The sequence below is a fragment of the Sus scrofa genome, chromosome 3 (genome assembly GCF_000003025.6).
Source record: "Sus scrofa isolate TJ Tabasco breed Duroc chromosome 3, Sscrofa11.1, whole genome shotgun sequence".
NCBI lineage: Eukaryota > Metazoa > Chordata > Mammalia > Artiodactyla > Suidae > Sus > Sus scrofa.
Genome location: NC_010445.4, coordinates 31,439,101 through 31,455,436, shown reverse-complemented (window position 1 = coordinate 31,455,436; position 16,336 = coordinate 31,439,101). Strand labels below are relative to the sequence as shown.

Here is a 16,336-nt window from a genome sequence, read left to right as displayed (position 1 = left end):
CCCCGTCCGGGGCGGAGCCGGAGACGCCCCGCCCGCCGCAGAGCGGGGCTTCTGCGTCCAGACCGTGAGAGGCGGCGGGACCGGGCTAGCTGGCGGGCGGAGCCGGGCCCGCCGGGCTGCTGCGGGGCGATCGGGCCGGGCTGCGGACGGCGCCATGGTGAGCGGGGCGCCGGGTGGACCGTGCGCTCAGGCTGGGCGGGAGGCTGTAGGAGGGGAAGGGAGAGCCCCGGATGGGGTGGGGGCGCGCGCGCGCGCGGGGCGGCTCGGCCGCGGGCGGGGGGTCTCTGAGGCGGGGGAGGGGCAGCTCGGGCGGGGGCGCGGCTTGGGGGGAGGGTCTGTTCCGGGGGGCCGCGCCCGCGGGCGGGGGTTCTTTGTCCGCTGAGCTGCGGCGAGATCGGGACAAAGGAGGCGTCGGGGGGCGGCGACGGCTTTGCGGGGGAGCGGGTGTCTCCCCCTGCACGATGCGTGCCCCCCATCGCGGCCCACAGTTCCGCACCCCAGACCGGCCTCAGGGCTCCTCGGTACACTTAGGGATTTTTAGAAATAACAGGAGGCGGGTTCCTGGCAGCCCCCGGGGTGGTCAGGAGGACTCCATGGGTTGGGGTGGGGGTCCTGGCAACGTCTGGCGCCCAATTCGCTGGTGGAGAAACTGAGGACGGGTTGCGGTGTTTGGTGCCCAGTTCCGTCGGCAGTGACTGCGCGGCGTGGGCATGACTGGGTCTCGTGGTGCCCCGTTCCCCCAACCCCCCCCTCCAGTCGAGCATACTGGAGTTGCCTCTCCAGCTGTCTTTCCCCCTCCAGCTGTCGCCCCCTGGGCCAACCCCTTCCTCCCTCCAGCCTCGCTTAGCTCTTTGGTAGTGTCGAGGAGACGACGGAAGCGCCTGGCCAGGTTAAATGAGACGGTGCGTGGAGCGCGCCTGGCACCTTGCCTGCACGTCGCTCGCGCTTGGCACTCGGGAGCTGTGCGGACGCTTGTCATCTCGTGTCCCCAGCATAGAGTTCTGGGTCCCAGTCACCCAGCCTGATCCAATGGAGGGGAACTGGGGTTCATCTGTCCCCCTTGACCCCTCAGGCACGGGAGTGGGGAGAGGGAGGGTTGTCAATAACATGAGGTTTTAGTATCCGTGTTGAAGTCCGGGATTCTGGATCCAGGCTGCCTGGGTTTGAATCCCTGCGCAGTTACTTTTGAGCTGTGTGACCTTGGGCAATCGACTTAACTTCTCTGAGCCACAGATTCTTTATCTGCTGAGTGGCATAGTAATGACTCTAGGGTTGTTTTGAGCCTGAAAGAAGGTGATCTGTGAGAAGTGTTTAGTCCAGTGTCTGGCACATAGTAATCATTGCCAACTTTTGTCGGTCATCTGCGGTTATTACCAAAGTTGTTGGGCAAATGGGCTGACCCTGGGGCATTCTGTGAGAACGACCCATGGCTGATTCACAGGGTGGGGGCACAGGAGACCCGGACTGACCTTGGGGCAGTCCCTGGGGTTTTGCCTGTGCCAGCTTCCTCTTTTGCACAGGGGAATCTAGGGGGTCACCATGCCGGTTTCCTCTTCAAGAGGACTGGGTGTAATGGGTGGGTGGTGGAGGGTGAGATGACAGTGGCTGCAGAGCTGGGCACAGCCCAGTCACTGTTGATCTCCCATCTGTGTCCCCACGTCTCTTGCCCTGGCTTTTGGAGAATGGGGCCTGTGTGATGTGTCCTTGGGTCCCAGGGCCTGCTCAGGCCTGGCACGGACAGATGCTCCACCTGCAGCCTTGTGCCCCACCCGCCCTACAATCGTAGGTTTCTAATCAGAAATCGGGCAGGAAGTGTTTCTGGTTAGTGAACTGGGGTCCCTCAAAGAGACTGAGCCTAGTTTGTTGGCATAACTGACAGATGGCTTTGTTGGTGGAGGGGGCATGGCTTAACCCTGAGGGGCAGCCCCTGCAGGGGTGGTTGGTCCCCTGTAAGCAGTACAGCCCCAGAAGGTAAAGGCAAGGGCAGGGTGAGGGTGGTAAGCAGGTGTCCAGCTGGGCAGGGCGACACTCGTGATGTGCCCAGTTAAGTGAGAAGAAGGTGGCAGCATGTTGCTGAGGAAGGGGCTGTTTGTGGCACTGGGCCTGGACCAGGCTCTGTACCCTCATGGGAGCAGGTCCTTGGCGGGGGATGAGAGGTGCCCCTAAGGGCTCACTGTCTGTCCTCTGTCCTCCCTCCCTGTGGCACCCAGGAAGGTAGATGCCTGATGACACACAAACCTGGTGGCCCCATAGCCCTTCTGATTTCACATTTCTTATTGCTTCTCAGCTTCTCCACAGCCTGGCAAGAACTTGTCCCCGCTTTGCAGGCTGTGAAACTGAGGCCATTAAGGGCAGCTTGCTTGATGGAGTCGGAACCACTCACGACAGTGAGTGGAGCGATGGGGATGGGGCAAAGGAGGGGACCCTGCTCTGCTGCTGGCCGGGGCCCCGCTGGGCTTCCCAACCTTGCACTGGAGAAGACCTTACACTGTGGCAGTGGGACAGTGGGAGATGCCTGCCCTCAGCTCACTGGTGGCCAAGGCAAGGACTGTCCTTTCGAACCCATCAATGGGCAGAGGGTGGGGAGCTCAGAGAGCTGGTGTCTGCAGACTGCGAGGCTGGGCTTTGGAGCTTGTTTCTCCAGGAGCACTGAGATCCAAGGGAGGCAGGAGGGCAGAGGGAGGGTGGAGGATGGGCACTGTATGTTTGAGGGGGTCCAAATGGCCTTGGGCTTCCAGTGCCAGCCTTCGTCCTCACTGAAGGAGCCGGCGAGGAGCTGCTACAGAGGTCAAGGGGAGTGTGGCCCATCACCGCCCACCCCCAGAGGGCCCAGAGACCACAAGCGCTGCTGTGCTCAGCCCCCAGGCTGATCTGGCCCTCTGCGCTTGGAAGATTCCCCCACCTCCCCGCCCCGACTTTGTTCTGCTGGGTCCCACTTCCGGGGGCCCATCTTCCTTCCTTCCGTCTTGGACAGTCCATCATGCTTCCCCCACATCAGCTTCCCCATCTGTGAAACGCGGGTGGTGAGAGTGAGCAGCGCCAGCCTAGGCTCACCGGGAGGCAGAAGTGACAGTACAGGCTGCGTGTTAATGACCTTGATGATTGTCCTGAGGGGGCCCAGGTGACCCACCTGCCATCCTGGGCATCTTCCCAGCCCCAGCTGTGGTCCTCCCGGTCCTGCACAGTGGGCTTTCCTGAATCAGGATGCAGGGTCAGCCGACTGGCAGGAGACACCTTAGCTCTGAGGGGCAGAAGGGGGGCCCTGAAGAGATGAGGCAGGGGTGGGGTCAGCCCAGGCCAGAGGGGTTCTCAGCTTCGGCTTCCTCTGGGATCTGCATCTCAGTGGCCTCTTCCCTCCTCTCCCCTCCCCATGGCACACGTGGGGACAGCCACCCCTTCACAGGCTGAGCCAGGCCCACCCAGGACCCACGTGCACACCCAGGCCTGTCCTCCCACACAGGCCTTCAGCTCCCTTGAGTGTTAGGGCGGGCGTGGGGACTCGGGGTGGCTTCAGAATTTGGGGGCTGGCTCAGGGCTGCAGACTCCCCACTCGAGCAGGCTCTCCTCTGACTCACTGCTACCTCTTAGGGCTTGGAGCAGTTGGCATTTATTGAGCACCTGCTGTGTGCCGGTGACAGGACTGGGGACCCAGCAGTGGGCAGCATGGCCAGTGCCCTCCTCTTCCCCAGGCTCAGACGGCCCTGCAGGAAGGGGACGCCAGCCAGGGAGACACCTTCCCGAACCCAAGAAAATTTCAAGGAGCTTCGAAGGAAGAGGACAAGGCCATGGCCAGTGCGGGGCGGGGGCCTCTGGAGCCTGGGGGTTCTGGGCAGGAGCCCCCCAAGAGGCACCATCCAGGAAAGCCCCAGATGACAGGAAGGAGCCTGTCACGGGACACTCAGGGAAGGACACTCAGGCAGAAGGAACAGAAAGTGCAGAGGCCTTGAGGCGGAGGCGGGGTTGGGGGGAGGTGAAGAAGCTGGCGAGGCAGGGAATTTGGATTCTCCCTGGTGCCGGTGCCAGGGCGCCTTCCGAGCAGGGGAGCAGGGGGCGATGCCATCAGGTTTTTAAAAGCTCCATTTGCAGAAAATACTTGCCCAGTGAATGAAGGAACAAATGCACACATGGGGTGGAGGGGGCAGGGACCACAGGTGGCCTGGTCACCTGGCTCTGCCCCTCCTCCTGGCCTGGGGCGGGGCGCAGACTCCTCGCAGAGGGTCCCTTGGAGCTGGGCTGCCTCCGCCTCAGTTTGCTCATTGGTCTGCTGGTTTCCCCCAGGACTCGGGGGCACTTCCTAGGCTCAGCTGGTTTGGCCCCTGGGGTCCCCCCTCCCCAGGTCATGCAGCTATTGTTTGCCTACTTCCTGTCCCCGACCCCCCTCCCCAAACAGACACACTTCCCCTTCCGAACTGATAGTGACTTGCCTTCCTGTCCTGGAGCCCAGCCGGAGGGCAGGCCCTGGATGGGGTGCCAGTGGAGAGGGGGAGGTGGGGAGGCACTTGGGCAGCTGGGTGTGCTCCCTAGAGGGACAAGAGCCTGGGGTTCGGGACAGGTTCACCCAACTGCAGTCCTCAGGCTTTGGGTTGGGGGAGGTCACCTGTCCCATCTGGAGGCCCGAGAGGACAGGCTGAGCAGGGTTGTAGGAGCTGAGGGCAGCCCTGCTGGGTGGCAGGAGAGAAGCCAGGAGGATCGGTGCACACAGCCCAATGGGGAGGCGGGTTCCAGCCCGATGGCCCCAACACAAAAGCAGACTGATGCTGGTGCCCTGGAGGAAGGAGGGCGTGCAGCGCAGAAGGAAAAGGGCTTTCTGGAGCTCGGGGTCAGGAAGGCTCCCCCTGAGCTGGAGTTAGCTAGGGCAGCGTTCTCAGCCTCCACACTGTCGATGTTGGGAGCTGTCCTGTGCAGTGTGGGAGGTTCAGCAGTATCCCCTGGTCTCTATCCACTTTATACCAGTAGCACCTCCCCCCGACCAATTATTATAACCAAAAATGTCCCCAGAGTTGCCAGATGTCTGGGGGGGGGCGGGGAGAGGCACAGTTGCCCCCACTTGAGAACCACTGAACGAGGAAGGTTACGAGGAGAAGCGTGTTTGGGCAGGGGGACCTGGCTGGGCAGAGGCCTGGAGGGAGTGTGGGGTCAGTGGGAGAGGAGCGGGGGGGGTGGGGGTCACTTCACATCAGGTTCTGTGGGTCAGCGGAAGCACTTGGGGCCTTTGCTCTGAGTGACGGGCCCTGGCTGCAGTGGGCCCTCACAGGTGGACCAGGGAGTCTGTTGAGAGTGATGGCAGCAGCTTGACCCTGGAGGTGGTCAGAAGGGGGCAGACTCCAGAGATGTCGCCCCCTCCTGCCTGGGACCCCCTCTGCAGGTGTAGGCATGGGTGGCGGGGCCATACTTGGGGGTCTGCAGGGTTCTCCCAGGGCCTGGTCCCCGGCCAGACTCAAGGGCGTTGACTTGGCTGCCTTTGACTTTCAGGCAAATCTGGCCTTGGGCTGGGGATGCGGGTGACTCCCTGGTGTGGATGAGAATCATTTGTAATTAAGGCTGTCCTTGCTCAAGGACAGCAGAGTCCATCCTGTTTGGAGAGAGATCTTCCCCTTCCAGCGCTGTCTACCTGCATCGATGTCAGTCTTCTCCCACAAAGGGGTTCAGACAGCTGAGCCCCACTCTGTGCCCGTCCTAGGTTCTCCTGCAGCCTCATACCCACCTGGTGTTAGTTACTATTATTCGCTCCGTTTATGGCGAGGCAGGAGATAAGGTGCAAAGTCTTGGGACCCAGCACCTCCAACCTCAGTGGGCTGTAGCTGTCAGCCTTGGGGCACGAACCTCCCTCCCCACCCGGACGCAAACCAGCTCATCTCCAGCAGCAGCCACCAGCTGCTGCGCTTGACTCCTTGCACTTGCTAGCGGCCCTCTTGCCTTCAGAGCCCTAGCAGATGGTGTTCCTCTGCCAGGCACGCTCTTCCTCAGGGGCTGGCCATTCCTCCCTGAGCATCGCCTGCCCCACCCCGTTCGGCATCGTCCCCGCTGCTCCCAGCATCACATGCCAGCATTTGTAGCGACAGGGGTTTGGTGTATTGACCCATTTGTGGTCTGGCTCCTGCACCAGAAGCTGAGCCTGGGGAAGGCAGGGCCCGTTGGTCCCGCTCCTTGCTGCCCTCCTCAGAGCTCTCCCGCGCCAGGCCCGCTACAGCTCCTTTGTGGGCCAAGGCCGTCGTCGTCATCGTCGGCTGCACCCTCACAGGTGTTCCAGAAGACTGTATATGTCGCCTGTTCGAGAGGGGGGGCTGATGTCATTTCCCTGCTTTGAGTCTCTCATCTCTGGCCATTGTGAAGCCCTGGCTCCTTTCAATCTGTGAACAGTTACTGAACACCGAGTGGTGCTGGGCTTCTAGAACACTCCCCTTATACAGACCCTCTTTCAGCCTCCGCTGCAGCAGGGTCGCAGGTCTCAGGTGCCCTCTGGCGCCTCTCAGGTTCGTGGCTGAGCGCAGGTGACTGTCTCTTGGTGGCAGAGGCTCTGAGGGTATCGGAGGTAATAAAGGGAAGCGGCTGGGGTGAGCGGAGAGAACGTGGGTGGCATCAAGACAAAGACACAGCCAAGGCCGACCAGCTTGTTTTTCACAGGGATGAGGGCAGGACGGTCAGGCTTAAGAGCTGATGAAAAAGTAGACCCCGTGGAAGACCCAGCCAGGGCCTGGGAGTGGTCCCACTGCCCACGGTAGCTCTCATCTTGTCTTGCCTTTCAGGGCTCTGGTGTCCAGCCTGGGTTCCAGCCTCGCTGAGCCGCCCCCGCGCAACGCCTTCCTGTGAGGCGCGCTCGCCAGGCGCTGACCATGTCTATCATGGACCACAGCCCCACCACTGGGGTGGTCACGGTCATTGTCATCCTCATCGCCATCGCGGCCCTGGGGGCGCTCATCCTGGGCTGCTGGTGCTACCTGCGGCTGCAGCGCATCAGCCAATCGGAGGACGAGGAGAGCATCGTCGGGGATGGCGAGACCAAGGAGCCCTTCCTGCTGGTGCAGTACTCGGCCAAGGGGCCGTGCGTGGAGAGGAAGGCCAAGCTGACCCCCACCGGCCCGGAAGTCCATGGCTGAGCCTCGACGCGGAGGCTCCCGGGCCCGTTCGCAGCCAGCCGAGAGGCATGGAGGGGCGAGACCACAGACACGCTGCCGTCTGAGAGGAAGGGTTGACACTTGCTGGCATGGCCTTGCCGGGCTTCGTCATCGCATGCACTGACTCCCAGGGTCCCGGCTGTCCCGAGCCAGGGCTTGGTGGCCGTGGGCGACCCCTTGGCCTCCTGGTAGGGCTGCCCATTGCAGGCAGTGGGCAAGCCTGACCTTGCTGGGGCTCATGGCCCTGCAGCGCTTTTGTTACTTGAATGTTGAGCTGAGCCTGTTTTCGATGGAGCTACTACTGTATAACGCGTCAACTCACAAGCCTGTGAACTGTAAATAGGCCCCAGAAGCACGTGCTTAAGCCTCTTTTGCTGATTTTTAAAAATAGCGTATAGAGCACATGGGACTGGCCATACCGACGTTGAGCTGAGTCGGGGCTCTAGGGGAGGGTCTTAGACGTGTAAGGCCCACGTTGCACTTGGCCGGGGCCTCTAATATACGTGTGTGTGTGTGTGTGTGTGTGTGTGTGTGTGTGTGTGTGTGTGTAGCGGACGTGACATGTTGGTTTTAGGTCTCGCAGCTGACCTGTTGGGGTGGTTGGTGAGCAGGGGATGGGGCAGCGGCACACCCCTCCCCCTTTTGGTAGGTTAGGTCGTTCAGTGCCAGTTCCTGTTGCTCGTGGAGTCATTGCAAGGAAGCTACTGCAGCTGCTTGGGAGCCGGTGAAGGACGAGTCAGGGTATGAGTCCTGAGGCTGCCAGGTGTCCTGGTGGCAGAGCAGTTTCTGGCCCCCGCAGTCCTGAGCATGCTAAACACCCCACCCCCACCCACTGTCCCCAGCCAGCTTTCTGTGTACGTGGCGCGCAGGCTTCGCTAGAAGACACCAGACCCGCCGTGGCTGTCTGTATCCAAAACCCAGCTGGCCCAGCACAGAGAAAATTGTGGCTTTTGTTTGTTGTATTTAGTATTTTCTGCACTGGAGGGGAGTGGGGGGAGGGGGCTCGGTTCCTTCCCCCTGCCCTTTTCTCAGATTCTTCCCCACCTGCTGGGGACTGGGTTCAGTTTCCTCACCCAGGAGGGTCCCCTGACCCTGTTGTCAGAGCGCCAAGTGCAGGGGACAGTCATTTCTCATGTGCATGTGGACACAGGAGCCCCCAGCAGCCAGTGGCACTGTGGGTGCCCAGAGGAGGGGGCTGCAGAGAGTTTCAGGTTGGCAAAGGCGAGGAATTGGGGGTTCTCGGGCCAGTGACCCCGAGCCCGCATCTCTATCCTTGTGTCTGCTTGGGTGAACTCACTTAGTTCTTAATCCCACCACTGACAGCACATGCTACCCTATTGTGATTAAAATGTGGTTTGTGTCCACATCCCTGGGAGTCAGCTGGAGGCCAGCCCTGGATGGGCCCGAAGGCTGACTCTGGCCTGCCAGCAGTGCAGGCAGGAATCTCCCAGGTGGCCTGGGGCTGCCCCCCAACCCTACCCCTTACCCTCACCCCCGAAGCTCTGGCCTTCTGGTCAGACTGAAGGCAGCTCGTCTGGCCTCATCCAAATCTCTAAAAAGATGTTGAACCAATCTACTTTCTAGAACCCCTAGGAGGGAGCTTAGGGAACACTTATTTTAGCAGCATACCCCGAAATTAAGGGTTGACATTAAGTGATCGCTTGGGGGAAGGGGGAGCTAGTTAGGCAATCTGAGCTGAAGGCAGGCTTGAGGCCCAGGTGGGCTGCTAAGGCATCCGTGGGAGGCAGCCAGGTTTTAGTGCAGGGGAGGAAATGCTTCTGGTCCCCACCTGGGGACCAGCAGAGGCCCAGTGGGCTGGGGTGCCCAGGACCAGGGTGTGGGTGGAAGGAGGGACAGGGGTTCTAAAGGTGCCAACTGGAAGGCAGAGAGAAAGGGTGCTTTCGAATGAAGGGCGCCCGGAAAACAGGGAAGATGTAGGCCGTCTGCTCCAGTGCCCTCGCGTTTCAGAACCTCAGGCGTTCTACCTCTCCTTTCTGCAGCCGGCAGCCTACACCTGAGGCTGGCTGTCCTTCACCCGAGGGACCGAGGAGCTCCTGGGACTGGTGTTTGCAGTCCCCGTGAGTGTGACTCTGACTTGCCTGCCAGACCCGCCTTGAACTTCTGACCGTGCCAGGGCAGTTTCGGTTTTGAGAAGACGAAGCGTCACTTTCTCCTTAGTTTCACTCCTGGAGGGTCTTCATCCCACGCCACCTGTGCCACTTGCATCAGGCCCATCGACACAGCGGCAGTGCGGGCGAGGGTCACGGGCACGGTGGGGGTCTCTGGGGAAAAGAGAAAGTGCCTGCAGAACTGGTGAACCATACATAATAGCTCTCACTGTTCTTATTTCTCAATAGCTACTTTTTTTAGCTTAGACACCAGAGCCACACACTCCAATGGCTTAGTTAAGTTATGACCTCTCATGGAATTCTTTCTGAATAGCCCGACTGTTGCATCCCAGTTTTCTGACTCGTCAATCAAGTTAACCTTTCATCACCGCAGAAGCAACAGGAGGGGGGTGGGGAGGGAACTCGACACTGAGCCACTAAAATACGGACTAATTTTTCAGACACATCTTCAAATGGACTGTGCTACTGTTTTTGCCTCAAAGCTACCAAGTTTGTGCAATAAGTGGAAGGGATGTCATCCCTGTTCAATAAAGGCTGAATGACATTCAAGGTGATTTTCTAGACCACTGAGAAAATCTTTATTTACAATAAATTTCAATAAAATTTGCATAAATATATTCCCAATGTACAGTTTTCGCCTCTGATTTCGTCATGTCATTTCAAGTTAGTCTGTCCTGTTCTCCTGGCTCCTTTCAGAGGCCAGCGTGGCGCTGACGTTGGAAGGCGGAGGGGTGCCGGCGGGCAGCCGCGGGGTGCCCGCGGGCTCGGGGTGGGCCGAGGGCGCGCGGTCCTGCGGCCGGTCCCTGCCCTCCAGCTTCCGTTCCATGGTGGCCACCAGGATCTTGAGCCACGTGTTCTCGGTGAGCAGGTTTTCCGAGGCGTCAGCCAGCTCCTGAAGCTTGCGGGCCACCTCCTCGAGCTCCCGGGTCTTGTGCTCGTACAGGCTCTGCAGCTGCTGGCTGTGCAACCGAAGCAGCCCATGCTGACGCTCCAGCGCCTGCTGCTGCTGCCGCAGCCGGTGCTCGTCCCTGCGCGCGCTCGCGAGCCGGGCCTCCACCTGCGCCTGGGCGCGCTGCAGGGCGCCGATCTCCGCCCGCAGCTTCTGGATCTCCCGCTCCAGGTGGGAGATGTGGCCCTGCTGCAGGACGGCCTCGCTCTGAAGACACTCTTTGGTAGGAGGGTGAGCCGGGTTCCGGGGCGCAGAGGAAGCAGGGTTCGAGTGATGCAGAATGAACCTCAGCAGGTTTGGAAGGGTGATGGGAAGGTCTTCGGGGTACTTCACGCTCAGGTCCTTTCTGGAGAGAAAGGGAAAGGAGTCTAAGGTGAGAGTCACACGGACATCCTTGGTCCAAAGCCAGACTGCCACCGAAGGTCAGGCTGCTCATTTCCTGCCAAGAGAAAGGCAGCACAGAAAACAGCTTCTGACAAAAAATGCTCTACCAGGCTGAGGATGTCCCGTATGCTGGTTCTGCAGTGAAGGTGACCGATCTCAAAGGTGTGTCTCTTCCCGAGGACAAAACTTGGTTTCTGTTCACAACCTTCCAAGAAAGATAGCTCCCGGCTGGCCGGGCCTAAAGCCAGGGATGCAGGGTGCTGGGAGCGCGGGCAGAGGGGCCTCTGTGTGCTCTTGAGGCCCAGGGGCATGCCAGGAAGGGTGTCCTGGAGCAGGGCTGCCACCCGTCACTGCAGCGGCCATCCACCGTGCATGGGGAGATGGGAAAAACCTCACACACTCAGCCCGGTTCTTCAGCAAGCACTTCTGACACGTTATCCAAGACAGGCGCTCTCAACAGGGGTGACTGCACCCCCTCCCCTCTGGGGACACTGAGCAACATCTGGAGACACATTTTATTATCACAATGGGGAAGGTGTTACTGGAACCCCGAGCCTTGACAAAGAGACCACCCAAGGGGCTGCCTGGCCCTGAGAGCAGAGAGAAAGGAAGGAACAGGGGGTGGTGGTGGGGTTATTCCCTAAAGCTTTGCTGCAAATCCTCATGGAGAAAACTCCTTTTTGGCACTTGTCATTCATTCGATGACCAAAATGTCTACCGCAGATATATCCCCCTGCGAGCACACGCCACCAGCCGCAACAAATCAAAACCGCCAGCTTTGTGCGTGAGCGGGGCGACCGTGTCAAGCATTAGAGTGGATCCGTGAAGGGCACGGGCTCTCGGGGCCTCCAGGGTCTTGCTCCGTCACAAGCACACCTGGACGCGTGGCTCCTCTGTGGCCCTGCACTGCCTTGTCTGTAAAGGGCGTCATAAGAATCTCACCTACCTCACAGGACGCCTGCAAGGACTGCACCAGTTACCTGAGGGCTCAGTGACTGGAGCTTTAAAAAAATCACACTGTTCCTTAAAGAAACTAACCAGAAACCCCTCATGAAAAGCTTGCCCATGCTCTCCACACACACATCCAGTGACCAAATACCCAAGAAAAGACAAAAGGGGTACTAGCAAAGGGTAGCCCTTTCCCTATGGGAAAAAAAATCACAGGGAAAAAAATCAAAACCAGATATGCCCCATTTTATGTTTATGGAAACTTTCAGGTAAATGGAAAAACTTTTAAATTGTTGGGGTAACTGTATAATCACGTCTTCCTTTAAAGCCTAGTTTTCTCAGCACGGAAGCCTTCAAGTGGGGCCTCCCAGCCATTCAATTGATAGCTAAGAACGGCCCCTTGAAGAGCGGGCGAGGACAAACACGCAGAGGCCGGATCTGCCACCAAGCTCTGCGGCACAAACTGGTCGTCAAGGACAGTCGGTGGGAAGCATGGCCGCACGGAGCTGCCGAGACCCCTCAGCGTGTGTCTCTGGGCAGAAAAGGACCCTGGTGAGCATCCTCTTCGAATCTCTGGAGCAGCCTCCATGAACCTACCCGACGGCTGTGCTAAAATGCCTCCCCACCTCTCAGGAGTGGCGAGGACATGGAGCATCGATAAACTGCTTCCAGAACAGTAAGCGTTTGGGAAGTGCAGGGGGTGCAAGGGCCCACTGTTGACTCTTCTCTAAATTCACCAGGGGCTTCCTTATGCACTCGAGCATGTAAAGGGCCAAATATAAGATGACAAAGAAGGAGACAAAAGGGACCTGCTCCAAAGAAGGGGCTGTAACACTGAGGGAGGAGTTAGGTCCTTCCCAGGGGACACATTGGGGTGATTCTCCCACCCCCTTTCTGATCTCCCGGCCAGGCTGGCCCAGGCACCTGCATTCTGCAGTATCACAGAGTGGTTCTCAGATGCACCTGCACAGGAAGGCCGGCCCTGCCAGGAGCAGGAGGCCCAGGCTGTGCACTGAGGCAGAAGACAAGTTCTTTCGGATAGTTTTTCTCTTTTATGATTATAAAATACCATGTGCTCTCCTCGGACAATGTGCAAAGGACATAAAAAAAATACAAGAGGCACCCCCCTCACCGCCTGTAACCCTCACTCCTCCAACACCATTGTCAACATTTGGACACCTTCCCTCTGCACACATTTTAACCCAGTGTGTGTGTAAACTTATATTTTACCGAAACACATGTACACTTTTATATCTTTTCACTAAAAATAACATAAGCATGTGCGCTGTGAAAAATGCCTTGCTGCAAGTTATCAGTCTTTCCATTTCCTCTCCTATGAGCCATCAGCTCACATCCTTTGCCGCTTTCTTTACCTTCTGAGTGAACTGAGCGCTTGCTTTGGACTAGCTACGGAGGTGCTTACTCCACTTGTGACTGCCATTCATTTTTAGGAAATAAGAAAAATTCCTTTCCAAAGCAGTAAGGCTTTGGTCTACTAAGCTCTCTCCAAACAGAACTGGACAGTTTCCTATTCAGTATTTACATTCTCGACTTTTCTGCTCAAGGGAAACAGGAAGGGGTGGCAGTGACCTTCCTGCAGGGTACAGAGAGTGAGCTCATCTCGGAGCTGACCGACCCCATCAGGCACACTGAGAATGAAAGGCACTCGACCCGAGCATGAAACAATTCTAGTTGCTGAGAACTTCATGGAAAAGCATGTGCGTGCGGGGTGTTGTGACTTCGACGCTTTTGCAAACTATGTTTGGAATTTGAAAATTATGCTGCATTCAAGTTCATGCCCCACCCCCGTCCACACAGATGCAACTGCTTGTGTTACTGTCCATGGTTCCTTGACTGTGTGGCATTTGAGACACTTCTTAGGAAAAAAAAAAAGGCTCATCACGGCATACTCGGCGGTGAAATTGGGTGAGCTCTGCTTTTGGTGCAGGGTTAGACAAAACCCTACTACCACTTAAATATTTCAGCCAAAATTCTTTGAGATAGAGAGGAAACGCCAAGGAAATGATTCAGTACACATAAAGGAAGCACCATCCCAGAGAAACACACGGCAGTGGCTGCAATAAGTGCTAACCGTGAGCGCAGGAGGGACGTCACTGAAAACCATCCCGCCAATGCTCTTCCCTTGTAAAGATACTGCCGGAGCCATGTGACCAGGTCCCCGAGGACCCATCCCTTTAAAAACAAAAGGGAATCTGTACAAAGAGAACAGCTGGTTTGCCAGACTTTAAAAGGCCAATGGTTAATTTCCCTTCTACCAAAACATCCGGATCCGCATTTACTAGCCACCAGGTCAGCATCCCCTTGCTAAGAGCCCGTCCCTGCTCGCTGGGCTTTCACGGGAGTTGATGGGAGCACTGGCCTCAGACAGATGTGGGGAGGTCACAGAAGTCTGTACCCTAAGGAGAAGGCTCCCTGAGGCCCCACGATCCAGGTGCAGCCGGCAGGAGAGCCATCAGCAGAGCTCAATGAGAAAAGGCTCTTGGGAAAGGGGACAGGCCGGGCCCGACCCCCTGGGAGCTCAACGAATGAGCTGCTGTTCCATCCCACGGGGCTCTCTGCTGCCAAGCCCAGCGTCCACTAGGCGCTCATGAGGCCAAGAGTATGCCTGTGCCTGTGGCCACGTTCACATCCATGTAAAACCCACATTGCAGAAGGGGCTACACCTGACAGGGTGACACTGCACCCGACAGGGTGATGAACCAAAGCCCTTTTACTCTCGGTGCCTAATGGTACTTTTTTGGAATATTTTATTCAAAATAGTTTAGCAATGACTAATGATTTATATTTCACTTCCATAAAGTACTTTATAAACTCTTTTTTTTCAGCAAAAGAACCCCACCTGCCCAAATATTGAAAACATTCAGCATTACCTGTTACAGGGAAAAAATAAGACAGTAGGAAGACGGTCAACCATAAATTCCCAAGGAAGATCATTCTGCGACACATCGATCCTGGCAAAGGAGAAACAGGAAAAGTAAAGGATCAGCCCAAGACACTCCAGCATGAAAGGATCTTCTCCGACAGTGAAGAATGCAGCATGCCCACCGTCTGTCCATGCGGCCTGGGCTGCTGCCTCGCAGAAGCGCGCACCGGGGCAGCAGGCGCGGCGCCGGCCGGAAGCACCGGTACTTTCAGGCCTTGGGTCGGTCCCCCTAACTCACCCAGCGAGACGTCACGTCCTGAGAGTAAACATGAAATTCCAAAAAAACCCCAAAAAACAAACAAACCCTCACTGACTCTTCAGGAGTCATCTACCCACCTGACAGGACCTGGGCAAGGACTGTAATCCCTGAATCCGCTCTGGAAAGAGGAAATCGTTGCGCAAGATCCATCAAGCTGGGAGTTCCTGCTGTGGCTCAGTGGTAATGAACCCAACTAGTATCCATGAGGACTCGGGATTGATCCCTGGCCTTGCTCAGTGGGTTAAGGATCTGGTGTTGCTGTGAGCTGTAGGCTGGCGGCTACAGCTCTGATTCGACCTGTAGCCTGGGAACCTCCACATGCCATGGGTGCAGCCCTAAAAAAGAAAAATAAAATAAAATAAAATAAAAATGATATAACCTGAGTTCCCACTGCGGTGCAACAGGATCAGAGGTGTCTTGGAAGTGCTGGGACACAGTTTCAATCCCTGACCTGGCACAGTGGGTTAAGGATCCAGCGATGCCACAGCTGTGGCTTAGGTGGCAACTGTGGCTTAGATCTGATCCTTGGCCTGGGAACTCCATGTGCCCCCGGGGGGCCAAAAAAGGAAAAAAAAATTTTAACTTAAAAAAAATGACATAACCAAATCATAATGGTTTTAAATAGCTTTACTAACAAAAGAGCATTCCTGCCTCTGCCTGAGAAAGCCCACCTAAAACATTAAAGTCCTATTTTTTTTTTATTATTCTTTTTTTGCTTTTAAAAAATCAGCTTCATTGAGTTAGAGGTTATATGCATGACAATGTACCAATTTTAAATACACATTCCTCTGAGTTTTTGAAATTGTTATACAGCACGTGACCACTCTCAGTACAGACACAGCACTGTCATGGCCCCACATGTTCTCTTTTGCCCCTTCCAAGTCAACCCCCCCCCCCACGAGGTGTATCATTAGAGCTCTATTTTTAAAACAAGTGGTATGGAACAGTTTATTCTACAGTCAAATGTGTTTTCCCTCCCGGTTTTTACTTCAAAGAAAAGACAAACTGTAAGAACTGAAAAATACATATATGTAAACATCCCCTCGGAATTCCACCAGGCTACCTGGGACCTTCTTTCTGGGCATCTCATTCAGCCCGTGGGGTACATGCCTACATCCTGTTAAGAACAGCGACCATGTTTCCGTCATATTTCATCCTCTCTTCCTGTCAGTCAACTGCATGAAGAGCACTGTTCCAATGAAGGGGTAAATATCCCATCATACGCCCACCGACCCATAATTTACTGACTTGACCCTTTCCCTACTGTGGGATATAAATAAGGCACAGTGATGGTCACGCGCTTCTCTGGAAGTCCCATTTCCTTAGTTCCCCAAAGTGAAATCAACTGGCTCAAAAATATATACCCATTTTTGTGACGTCTTGCAAATGCCGCATTCCACAAAGTTTATGCCCATTTATTTATCCTATTAGCTCTATCTGACTGTGCTGGTTTCATTTTATTTGATCAACACAAGATTCTGCCATGTAAGAGTACTGGTTAGTTTAATGAGTGTACATGACCCTGTTATTGTTTTAATTTTCGTTTACTGGTTATAATTTCCCCCAGGCTTTATTTACTGTCTCTTCTCACTTGACAGGCTGTTCCTG

General features: G+C 56.4%; 2 protein-coding genes across 4 annotated transcripts in view; one reads left to right on the top strand and one right to left on the bottom strand.

The window, feature by feature from the left end:
- Window positions 10-9,861, top strand: SNN (stannin). Its single transcript, XM_005662128.3, has 2 exons — window positions 10-157; window positions 6,747-9,861. Exon 2 carries the CDS (start codon window positions 6,834-6,836, stop codon window positions 7,095-7,097), a length of 264 nt encoding a protein of 87 aa, XP_005662185.1. The 5' UTR covers window positions 10-157; window positions 6,747-6,833; the 3' UTR covers window positions 7,098-9,861.
- TXNDC11 (thioredoxin domain containing 11) overlaps window positions 8,060-16,336 on the bottom strand; it is a 70,863-nt gene continuing 62,586 nt past the window's right edge. For 2 of the 3 annotated variants that reach the window (XM_021086600.1, XM_021086602.1), the window contains 2 exons: window positions 14,417-14,497; window positions 9,799-10,539 (listed from right to left, as the gene is read on the bottom strand). In XM_021086600.1, the coding sequence (XP_020942259.1) occupies window positions 9,909-10,539; window positions 14,417-14,497 (712 nt within the window). In that variant the 3' untranslated portion in view covers window positions 9,799-9,908. Of the gene's footprint in view, window positions 9,398-9,798; window positions 10,540-14,416; window positions 14,498-16,336 lie in introns of those variants that run through there. The other variant, XM_021086601.1, reaches the window with a different exon arrangement.